The sequence below is a fragment of the Bombina bombina genome, unplaced genomic scaffold (assembly GCF_027579735.1).
Source record: "Bombina bombina isolate aBomBom1 unplaced genomic scaffold, aBomBom1.pri scaffold_1307, whole genome shotgun sequence".
NCBI lineage: Eukaryota > Metazoa > Chordata > Amphibia > Anura > Bombinatoridae > Bombina > Bombina bombina.
Window position 1 is genome coordinate 47,501 of NW_026511807.1, and position 12,409 is coordinate 59,909.

At 43.9% G+C, this 12,409-nt stretch overlaps 1 protein-coding gene across 1 annotated transcript in view; it reads right to left on the minus strand.

Moving 5' to 3' along the window:
* The window catches only part of LOC128643958 (poly(U)-binding-splicing factor PUF60-like), a gene marked incomplete at its 3' end in the record, with an annotated part of 53,639 nt that extends 46,068 nt beyond the window's left edge, over positions 1 to 7,571 (minus strand). Inside the window, exons 1-2 of the mRNA XM_053696725.1 lie at positions 7,452 to 7,571; positions 2,383 to 2,478 (exon numbers count right to left, since the gene is read on the minus strand). Coding sequence (XP_053552700.1) covers positions 2,383 to 2,478; positions 7,452 to 7,472 — 117 coding nt within the window. The remainder of the gene's footprint in view (positions 1 to 2,382; positions 2,479 to 7,451) is intronic.
* Between the last annotated feature and the right edge of the window lie 4,838 nt (positions 7,572 to 12,409).

Sequence of the window (12,409 nt, forward strand, 5' to 3'; positions counted from 1 at the left end):
CGGCTTTTTCATAGGGAATTCAGGTAACAGTAAGTTTGCTTATAAACGTCAGACTTCAGTTATTGGACCCTATCTAAATATATTTTTATTTGTACATATTTTAAGAGTGTACTACACAACATTTTATTGTATTGTATTAATTTATTTTTGTATTATTAATGCAAACTGATTCATTTTCAGTTATAAGTTCTGTTTTGCACCTATATACCAATCTTTCTACTCATTTTTAATCCAATAGACTCTGTAACTTTGGTGGCGGGGGCCACTAAGAATACTTTGTCAGGTAACTCAGGCAGCATCACAGATCTTATTAGTATTTATTAACAATCTAGAGAAAACCTCACACTATCCTCAAAACGCTGTTATTCACATTTATATATATATGGTTTTGTATTGGGTGCCTGCTATTAAGCTTATAGTTCAAGCACAGCAAATTTTAGCATTAAACTAATAAAACCATCATTGTATCTGACCTATATTTGCTATCAATTACTTGGAAACCTCCTAGACATATGGGGTATTCCTAAAACAATCTGACCTTAACCCCTTAACGACCGAGGACATGCAGGGTACGTCCTCAAAAAAAAACTCAGTTAAAAGGGACAGTCTAGTATAAATTAAACTTTCATTATTCAGATAGGACTTTTAATTTTAATCGACTTTCCAATTTACTTTTATCATCAAATTTGCTTTTTTCTCTTGGTATTCTTAGTTTAAACTAAACATAGGTAGGCTCATATGCTAATTGCTAAGCCTTTGAGGGCTGCCTCTTATCACATGCTTTTTAAATCTCTTTTCAACACAAAGAGACAGAAAGTACACACGGGCCATATAGATAACACAGTGTTCAGGCACAGAAAGTTATTTAAGATCTAGCACAATACAATGCTAAATTTAAGACAAGAGATAATAAACAGACACAGTCATGTGATCAGGGGGCTGGAAGAAGGTTCCTAGATACAAGGTAATCACAGAGGTAAAAAGTATATTATTATAACTGTGTTGGTTATGCAAAACTGGGGAATGAGTAATAAAGGGATTATCTATCTTTTAAAACAATAACTATTCTATGGTTGACTGTCCCTTTAACGACCAAGGACATCGATATTGAGGCATCCTGCAATAACATTTTTTAGCCACCCGGTGCAGAGAGAGCCACCTATTTGGATTAAACTTTTGGATGACCCTTACAGACTGTCCCTGTTTTCAGATAAGACACTACAAAGTTGGGACCGTTATAAGTCACATATATTGCATTTAATGGTACTAATAGATAGTTAATTTTCCAATGGTGACACGGTCACTACACATAAGTGGATTTTTACCATCAATATTACTATAAGGTTATCTTCTGCCCCCTAGGGTTGAGACGAGTTATTGTCATCAACAGATTAGGTTCACTAGACAAACAAGCACATCTGACAGAGATTCTGACCCAATTACAGTACATAAGCAGATAAACACAGGCTGCTAAACTCCCACATTTACTAAAGATTCACAATATTCTCCAACTGCCCTAGCTTGGAGACAACTCAGCAATAGGAAAAAAGCTGCATTCCCAGGTAAGATAAATACTTGAAGGAATTTATTCAGCAATGAACGCTGGCAGACTCAGAGGTCCAGATCAGCTTGTTATATCCTAGGTATGTATTCAGCCCTGTGTGTTTATCAGGCAATCAAGGGGTTAAATGACTGTTGTATGTGTGTTACACAGCAATGATTTAACCTCTTGAGTGTGTATGTCTATGATATATAAGGGGTAAAGTCACAGAGTCTCTAATGATCAGGAGTTACAATTTTAAATAAATATTGTGTGTACTTGTTCACACATCACAAAATTGAAAAATGCTGGATGCTAAATATTCGGCCAAACATCTACATTCTTACATTCTGAACACATCAAGCCCTGGTTAGAGGCTTAAGATGTGCGTGACAACAGCCCTAGTAACAATGAACAGGGCAAATACAACCTAGCACAGCAATTGCAAGCAGTTGTGATGGTCTGTGTGGTGACCCCATAGCACTCCAGCATTAGGGTAACCAGAGAATCAGATCTTCATTGGGAATGGGAAAAAGCTTGAATAAGTCCCACCTCCTCCTTCAGTTCTGTCCAGCATTTACTAAATGAATGTTACAATCCATTGGGAATATCAGATAAAGCAGGTGAGACACATTCACAGAGTGGCAGCATATTTCCCAGAGTAATGCCATTTATCAGACACCATTCTCTGTGTGTGGCTAATCTATGTCCCCAGACCTCATATACTTTACATAAAGGAGTTGGTACCTGAAAAGGAAGCAGCGTTACTGTGTGTATAATAACAAATAAGCAAACACTAGACCAGAGTGCACAGTATGCAGTGTGTGTAAGGAGAAGCTTACCTTCTGCAACGCCTCCTGTTGCTCCAGCGTAAGAGGAGGAAGGCCCAGCTTTGCAGCCGTGCTCTGTCCATTTTCCAGTTTGATGGCATCAACGCCCTGCAAAGAGAACATAAAATATGTTTACCACAATGCGGCAAGAAACTGTTACATGTACAGTTCGTCCCCTCGCAAACCCTCTTTATCCTACAGATTACCCAGTTGGTGACATATACACAGTACATTTTATCAGCCAACCTGACAACTGGAAGCCAGCAACAGATTTCATCTGTAGCCAAGAAACAACCACTTATTTTATATTATATATAATATAAAAACATGGGATACAAACCTAACTTACCTACCCATAGCATACATAAATACAGCCCTGCTCTGCACTATGTATAATAATCCTCCTGATCAGCCCCTCGCCACTCTTAATCCATCTCATCAGCTCCTCGCTCCACACAACTTGCCTCATGATCAACCCCTCGCCACTTGTAGCCTGTCTCCTGATCAGCCCTCATAATCCTTCTCCCGATTAGCACTTCACCACTCATAATCAGTCTCTTGTTCAGCCACTCACAATCCATCTCCAGATCAGCTCCTCGCCACTCATAATCCATCTCCTGATCAGCTCCTCGCCACTCAGCCCTCATAATCCATCTCCTGATCAGCCCTCATAATCCATCTCCTAAACAGCCCCTTGCAACTGATAATCAGTCTCCTGATCAGCTCCTTGCCACTCAGCCCTCATAATCCATCTCCTAAACAGCCCCTTGCAACTGATAATCAGTCTCCTGATCAGCTCCTTGCCACTCAGCCCTCATAATCCATCTCCTAAACAGCCCCTTGACACTGATAATGCGTCTCCTGATCAGCCCCTTGACGCTTGTAAACAGTCTCCTTATCAGATCCTCAAAATGAACCTATTTATCAGTCCCATGACACTCTTAATCCATCTTTCAATGGTGAAACTCCCCAACACTATCACTTGCCTTATGAGGAGGACCCAATCCAGACTTGTTCCTCCAGAAGACAAGGCGAAATCACTAATTTATTAACAAAATATCCACTGTTTAGCAGTATTGTATCAACCCTACTGAGGCTAATTAGACAGACATGTAGCAGAGTAAGGTCTGTGCCTTGCCAGCCCCCCTCTGTACCTAGCCCCTTGTTATCCGGCAAAGCCCTCTCTCCCTGTACCCAGCGCCTTATTATCCAGCAAGGCCCTCTCCCCCTGTACCCAGCCCCTTATTATCCAGCAAGGCCCTTTCCCACTGTACCCAGCCCCTTATTAACCAGCAAGGCCCTCTCCCCCTGTGCCCAGCCCCTTATTATCCAGCAAGGCCCTCTCCCCCTGTGCCCAGCCCCTTATTATCCAGCAAGGCCCTCTACCCCTGTACCCAGCAAGGCCCCCTCCCCCTGTACCCAGCCTCTTGTTATCCAGCAAGGCCCTCTCCCCCTGTACCCAGCAAGGCCCCCTCTTATCCAGCAAGGCCCTCTCCCCCTGTACCCAACAAGACCCCCTTCCCCCAATACCCAGACCCTTGTTATCCAGCAAGGCCCCCTTCCCCATGTACCCAGACCCTTGTTATCCTGCAAGGCCTCCCCTCCCCGTACCCAGCCCCTTATCCAGCAAGGCCCCCTCCCCTGTACCCAACCCCTTGTTATCCAGCAAGGCCCCCTCCCCCTGTACCCAGCCTCTTGGTATCCAGCAAGTCCCCCTCCCACTGTACCCAGCCTCTTGGTATCCAGCAAGGCCCCCTCCCCCTGTACCCAGCCTCTTGGTATCCAGCAAGGCCCCCTCCCCCTGTACCCAGCCTCTTGTTATCCAGCAAGGCCCCCTCCCCTGTACCCAGCCTCTTGTTATCCAGCAAGACCCCCTCCCCTGTACCCAGCCTCTTGTTATCCACCAAGGTCCTCTCCCCCTGTACCCAGCCTCTTGTTATCCAGCAAGACCCCCTCCCCTGTACCCAGCCTCTTGGTATCCAGCAAGGCCCTCTCCCCCTGTAACCAGCCTCTTGTTATCCAGCAAGACCCCCTCCCCTGTACCCAGCCTCTTGTTATCCAGCAAGGTCCTCTCCCCTGTACCCAGCAAGGCCCCCTCCCCTGTACCCAGCCTCTTGTTATCCAGCAAGGCCCCTCTCTCTGTACCCCCAGTACCCTGGCAGTCTCTCTCTGTACCCCCAGTACCCTGGCAGTCTCTCTCTGTACCCCCAGTACCCTGGCAGTCTCTCTCTGTACCCCCAGTACCCTGGCAGTCTCTCTCTCTGTACCCCCAGTACCTCATTACCCTGGCAGTCTCTCTCTCTGTACCCCCAGTACCTCATTACCCTGTCAGTCTCTCTCTCTGTACCCCCAGTACCTCATTACCCTGTCAGTCTCTCTCTGTACCCCCAGTACCTCATTACCCTATCAGTCTCTCTCTGTACCCCCAGTACCTCATTACCCTATCAGTCTCTCTCTGTACCCCCAGTACCTCATTACCCTATCAGTCTCTCTCTGTACCCCCAGTACCTCATTACCCTGTCAGTCTCTCTCTCTGTACCCCCAGTACCTCATTACCCTGTCAGTCTCTCTCTCTGTACCCCCAGTACCTCATTACCCTGTCAGTCTCTCTCTGTACCCCCAGTACCTCATTACCCTGTCAGTCTCTCTCTCTGTACCCCCAGTACCTCATTACCCTGTCAGTCTCTCTCTCTGTACCCCCAGTACCTCATTACCCTGTCAGTCTCTCTCTGTACCCCCAGTACCTCATTAAACCGTCAGTCTCTCTCTGTACCCCCAGTACCTCATTACCCCGTCAGTCTCTCTCTGTACCCCCAGTAAATCATTCCCCTATCAGTCTCTCTCTGTACCCCCAGTACCTCATTACCCTATCAGTCTCTCTCTGTACCCCCAGTACCTCATTACCCTGTCAGTCTCTCTCTGTACCCCCAGTACCTCATTACCCTGTCAGTCTCTCTCTGTACCCCCAGTACCTCATTACCCTGTCAGTCTCTCTCTCTGTACCCCCAGTACCTCATTACCCCGTCAGTCTCTCTCTGTACCCCCAGTACCTCATTACCCTGTCAGTCTCTCTCTGTACCCCCAGTACCTCATTACCCTGTCAGTCTCTCTCTGTACCCCCAGTACCTCATTACCCTGTCAGTCTCTCTCTCTGTACCCCCAGTACCTCATTACCCTGTCAGTCTCTCTCTCTGTACCCCCAGTACCTCATTACCCTGTCAGTCTCTCTCTGTACCCCCAGTACCTCATTACCCTGTCAGTCTCTCTCTCTGTACCCCCAGTACCTCATTACCCTGTCAGTCTCTCTCTGTACCCCCAGTACCTCATTACCCTGTCAGTCTCTCTCTGTACCCCCAGTACCTCATTACCCTGTCAGTCTCTCTCTGTACCCCCAGTACCTCATTACCCTGTCAGTCTCTCTCTGTACCCCCAGTACCTCATTACCCAGTCAGTCTCTCTCTGTACCCCCAGTACCTCATTACCCTGTCAGTCTCTCTCTCTGTACCCCCAGTACCTCATTACCCTGTCAGTCTCTCTCTCTGTACCCCCAGTACCTCATTACCCTGTCAGTCTCTCTCTGTACCCCCAGTACCTCATTACCCTGTCAGTCTCTCTCTCTGTACCCCCAGTACCTCATTACCCTGTCAGTCTCTCTCTCTGTACCCCCAGTACCTCATTACCCTGTCAGTCTCTCTCTGTACCCCCAGTACCTCATTACCCTGTCAGTCTCTCTCTCTGTACCCCCAGTACCTCATTACCCTGTCAGTCTCTCTCTCTGTCCCCCCAGTACCTCATTACCCTGTCAGTCTCTCTCTGTACCCCCAGTACCTCATTACCCTGTCAGTCTCTCTCTGTACCCCCAGTACCTCATTACCCTGTCAGTCTCTCTCTGTACCCCCAGTACCTCATTACCCTGTCAGTCTCTCCCTGTACCCCATTACCTCATTACCCTGTCAGTCTCTCTCTGTACCCCCAGTACCTCATTACCCTGTCAGTCTCTCTCTGTACCCCCAGTACCTCATTACCCTGTCAGTCTCTCTCTCTGTACCCCCAGTACCTCATTACCCTGTCAGTCTCTCTCTCTGTACCCCCAGTACCTCATTACCCTGTCAGTCTCTCTCTGTACCCCCAGTACCTCATTACCCTGTCAGTCTCTCTCTCTGTACCCCCAGTACCTCATTACCCTGTCAGTCTCTCTCTGTACCCCCAGTACCTCATTACCCTGTCAGTCTCTCTCTGTACCCCCAGTACCTCATTACCCTGTCAGTCTCTCTCTGTACCCCCAGTACCTCATTACCCTGTCAGTCTCTCTCTGTACCCCCAGTACCTCATTACCCTGTCAGTCTCTCTCTGTACCCCCAGTACCTCATTACCCTGTCAGTCTCTCTCTGTACCCCCAGTACCTCATTACCCTGTCAGTCTCTCTCTGTACCCCCAGTACCTCATTACCCTGTCAGTCTCTCTCTCTGTACCCCCAGTACCTCATTACCCTGTCAGTCTCTCTCTGTACCCCCAGTACCTCATTACCCTGTCAGTCTCTCTCTGTACCCCCAGTACCTCATTACCCTGTCAGTCTCTCTCTGTACCCCCAGTACCTCATTACCCTGTCAGTCTCTCTCTCTGTACCCCCAGTACCTCATTACCCTGTCAGTCTCTCTCTGTACCCCCAGTACCTCATTACCCTGTCAGTCTCTCTCTGTACCCCCAGTACCTCATTACCCTGTCAGTCTCTCTCCCTGTACCCCCAGTAAATCATTCCCCTTTCATGCCCCAGAGCCCGCACAGTTAGTTATGAGTTACACATGCTGCCGGGTGTGCAGAGAGGAACATGGTTTGTCCAGTAGCACTAGTCGTGCTATGCAGAGGCACAATACATATTGCTCCCTGTGTATACCCTGCAGTTGTGTAACATATGAATGTCCAGGGTTAACATGGCTGAGGTGATAACTCTAGCTCCTCTTTGCTCGCCAGGCACACACCACCTATTATCTGCATGACAGCGGGTCACATGAACACGCACACAATATCTATTCCCTGCACTGCACCAGGTCTCACGTGCGCTATCCGCATATCTCACTCACCAACATCACCGAAGTCGCCATCCTCTCTCCAGCTCTCAGTCAGCAACTAACTCTCGCGAGACTCCAAACCAGACACAAACACAAATATCGCGAGACTTCAATGCATAACAAATACAAATTTTGCGAGAGTCCCCTGCACACCAGACAAAAAACACAAATATCGCGGGACTTCGCTGCACACCAAACATAAACACAAATGTCGCGAGACTCCCAATCTCCCATGTATGTTGTACACCATATACAAGTATCGCGAGATCTCCGTACAAACGAAGCTTACCTACCCTAAAGTAGTGGTTGAGACTAGATTCTATCCCTCTAAAGGACATTGTCCTTTCTGAGAATGGGATTTAGCTCACTCAGTGTGAAAAAGCTAAATCCCATACTGCTAAAGGACATTTTGCCCCCTAGTGGTCATGTCCTGTATAGGGATGGGAATTAGCCTGCTCACAGTGACAAAGCTAAATCCCATACTGCTAAAGGATATTTTTGCCCCCTAGTGGTCATGTCCTGTATAGGGATGGGAATTAGCCTGTTCAAATTGACGGAGCTAGATCACATACTGCTAAAGGACATCTTGCCCCCTAGTGGTCATGTCCTGTATAGGGATGGGAATTAGCGTGCTCATAGTGACAAAGATAGATCCCATACAGCTAAAGGACATCTTGCCCCCTAGTGGTCATGTCCTGTATAGGGATGGGAATTAGCCTGTTCACAGTGACAGAGCTAGATCACATACTGCTAAAGCACATTGGCCCCATAGTGGTCATGTCCTGTATAGGGATAGGGACAGAGCTAAATCACATACTGCAAAACATGTTGCCCATATACAGCTTGCTTATACAGCTGGTTATTGTCCCATCTCTTATAGTAACTGAAAGGTGTTATAAGATAGGTATTTCAGTGGCGTTTTAGTACAGAATGATGATGTTTTATTACACTAACATTCCCTATTAAACTTTAAACCTTAAAAGATTCCTCCAGAAAGGACAGAGTGAAGCAGGGCAGATAGTAAGCAAATCAGGGCATGGTCAGGTGGTCCTCAGCAAAACAGGACATTTATAAGGGCTGGGAGAGCTGCAGCAGGGACTGCAGGTTATTTTGCTTCCTCATCAATATGACGCATAGGGATTATAAGTGGTGAATTCTCTGTAATGACCATAGAAGCCGCTAACATTTACACATTAAATAGAAGACAAGTGGACAAGACAACCCTGGAGTTCTTCAGGCTTTAAGGGCTCCTTTTATTAAGTAGTGTGATAACCGCTGCTTTTTACAATCTCCGTCACCTCTGAGTTGACAGAGAGAAATTACCCTGAGCACGCTTGCTTGGGGTGATTGACAGGCCCTTCCCTGCCATGCGGGAAGGGGGTGGCAGTACACACTCGGTAAATTTTGGTACATACAAATAGAGGACATACAGATTTAAGTGTAGAACCCTGTCCACACGGCCAATAGTACACCTGGCCCTTTGTCTAAACCACATTATTCTTTGTATGTATTTAGAAGCTATTAGTGTTTCAATGACATATGCTGTATGCACCCCATGCACCAGCAATCAGACACCACCCTGCTCAGAGAGACTGTGGCATCTTGTATGAAATAAATGGGGGAAATATTCAACAGGGCTTGGTCTTTAAAAAGATGCCATGTTTAAATGTTTGTGCATAAGGCATAAACAGCATATGTGCATATGCTGCTGATATAGTGATGACAGAATCATTTTTTGTTAATAAAAGTCTATTGTAAAAAAGTGTCTGTTAAAACCAAAATGCATCACTGTAATGTGTCTAATTTTATGCTACCAGGTAATGGAGTTGTGCCTTGCATGGTTTCACTATTTTTATATTCTACACTTCTATTGATAAGACCAGGATATCATATAACTTGTGTTTAGAATGTTCTCTTCGCCAAGTTAAAATCCCTTCTACATGTTTATTGAGATTATGTTCCTAGCACTTAAAGGGATAAAAAAAACATATTTTTTTTTCTTTCACGATTTGGATAGAGAATCCAATTTTAAAGAAATTTCCAATTTACATCTATTATGATATTTGCTTAATTGTCTTGGTATCATTTCTTGAAGGAGCAGCAATGCTCTACTGTGATCTGGGTGAGCCAATAACAAGAGGCATATTAGTGCAGCCACCAATCACCAGCTAGCTGACAGAAGTGAATTGCTGCTCCTGTGACTACCTAGGTATGCTTTTCACCAAATGATACCAAGAGAATGAAGCAAATTAGTTAATAGAAGTAAATAGGAAAATTGTTTAAAACTGCATGTTCTGTCTGACTCGTCAGTTTACTCTCTCATTAATATCAGCCCCATTTGAATCATCAGACTATAGCAGCAGTAAGGCAGCTTTTCCCCAATAAAGGCCACAAACCAAACAATACTGTAACTTTATTTTTGCATTTCTCTACATATAAACATGTGATTGGTTTGTCCATTTATAGTTTGATAGCTAAGTTTGCTTGTGTATAATGAGTCTATAGTATGCTTGTGTACAGTGAGTCTATAGTATGCTTGTGTATAGAGAGTCTATAGTATGCTTGTGTTCAGTGAGTCTATAGTATGCTTGTGTATAGTGAGTCTATAGTATGCTTGTGTACAGTGAGTCTATAGTATGCTTGTGTACAGTGAGTCTATAGTATGCTTGTGTACAGTGAGTCTATAGTATGCTTGTGTATAGTGAGTCTAAAGTACTTGTGTATAATGAGTCTATAGTATGCTTGTGTATAGTGAGTCTATAGTATGCTTGTGTATAGTGAGTCTATAGTATGCTTGTGTACAGTGAGTCTATAGTATGCTTGTTTACAGAGAGTCTATAGTATGCTTGTGTATAGTGAGTCTAAAGTGCTTGTGTATAATGAGTCTATAGTATGCTTGTGTATAGCGAGTCTATAGTATGCTTGTGTATAGTGAGTCTATAGTATGCTTGTGTACAGTGAGTCTATAGTATGCTTGTGTACAGTGAGTCTATAGTATGCTTGTGTATAGAGTCTATAGTATGCTTGTTTACAGTGAGTCTATAGTATGCTTGTGTACAGTGAGTCTATAGTATGCTTGTGTATAGTGAGTCTAAAGTGCTTGTGTATAATGAGTCTATAGTATGCTTGTGTATAGTGAGTCTATAGTATGCTTGTGTATAGTGAGTCTATAGTATGCTTGTGTACAGTGAGTCTATAGTATGCTTGTGTACAGTGAGTCTATAGTATGCTTGTGTATAGTGAGTCTAAAGTGCTTGTGTATAATGAGTCTATAGTATGCTTGTGTATAGTGAGTCTATAGTATGCTTGTGTACAGTAAGTCTATAGTATGCTTGTGTACAGAGAGTCTATAGTATGCTTGTGTATAGTGAGTCTAAAGTGCTTGTATATAATGAGTCTATAGTATGCTTGTGTATAGCGAGTCTATAGTATGCTTGTGTACAGTGAGTCTATATTATACTTGTGTACAGTGAGTCTATAGTATGCTTGTGTACAGTGAGTCTATAGTATGCTTGTGTACAGTGAGTCTATAGTATGCTTGTGTATAATGAGTCTATAGTATGCTTGTGTATAGTGAGTCTATAGTATGCTTGTGTATAGTGAGACTATAGTATGCTTGTGTACAGTGAGTCTATAGTATGCTTGTGTACAGTGAGTCTATAGTATGCTTGTGTATAGTGAGTCTAAAGTGCTTGTGTATAATGAGTCTATAGTATGCTTGTGTATAGCGAGTCTATAGTATGCTTGTGTACAGTGAGTCTATAGTATGCTTGTGTTTAGAGAGTCTATAGTATGCTTTTGTACAGTGAGTCTATAGTATGCTTGTGTATAGAGAGTCTATAGTATGCTTTTGTACAGTGAATCTATAGTATGCTTGTGTATAGTGAGTCTATAGTATGCTTGTGTATAGTGAGTCTATAGTATGCTTGTGTACAGTGAGTCTATAGTATGCTTGTGTACAGTGAGTCTATAGTATACTTGTGTACAGTGAGTCTATAGTATGCTTGTGTACAGTGAGTCTATAGTATGCTTGTGTATAGTGAGTCTAAAGTGCTTGTGTATAATGAGTCTATAGTATGCTTGTGTATAGTGAGTCTATAGTATGCTTGTGTATAGTGAGTCTATAGTATGCTTGTGTACAGTGAGTCTATAGTATGCTTGTGTATAGCGAGTCTATAGTATGCTGGTGTACAGTGAGTCTATAGTATGCTTGTGTATAGAGAGTCTATAGTATGCTTTTGTACAGTGAGTCTATAGTATGCTTGTGTATAGTGAGTCTATAGTATGCTTGTGTATAGTGAGTCTATAGTATGCTTGTGTACAGTGAGTCTATAGTATGCTTGTGTACAGTGAGTCTATGGTATGCTTGTGTATAGAGAGTCTATGGTATGCTTGTGTATAGAGAGTCTATAGTATGCTTGTGTATAGTGAGTCTATAGTATGCTTGTTTATAGTGAGTCTATAGTATGCTTGTGTACAGTGAGTCTATAGTATGCTTGTGTATAGTGAGTCTAAAGTGCTTGTGTATGAGTCTATAGTATGCTTGTGTATAGTGAGTCTATAGTATGCTTGTGTACAGTGAGTCTATAGTATGCTTGTGTACAGTGAGTCTATAGTATGCTTGTGTACAGAGTCTATAGTATGCTTGCGTATAGTGAGTCTAAAGTGCTTGTGTATGAGTCTATAGTATGCTTGTGTATAGTGAGTCTATAGTATGCTTGTGTACAGTGAGTCTATAGTATGCTTGTGTATAGTGAGTCTATAGTATGCTTGTGTACAGTGAGTCTATAGTATGCTCGTGTACAGTGAGTCTATAGCATGCTCGTGTACAGTGCGTCTATAGTATGCTCGTGTACAGTGAGTCTATAGTATGCTCATGTACAGTGAGTCTATAGTATGCTTGTGTACAGTGAGTCTATAGTATACTTGTGTATAGTCTATAGTATGCTCGTGTACAGTGAGTCTATAGT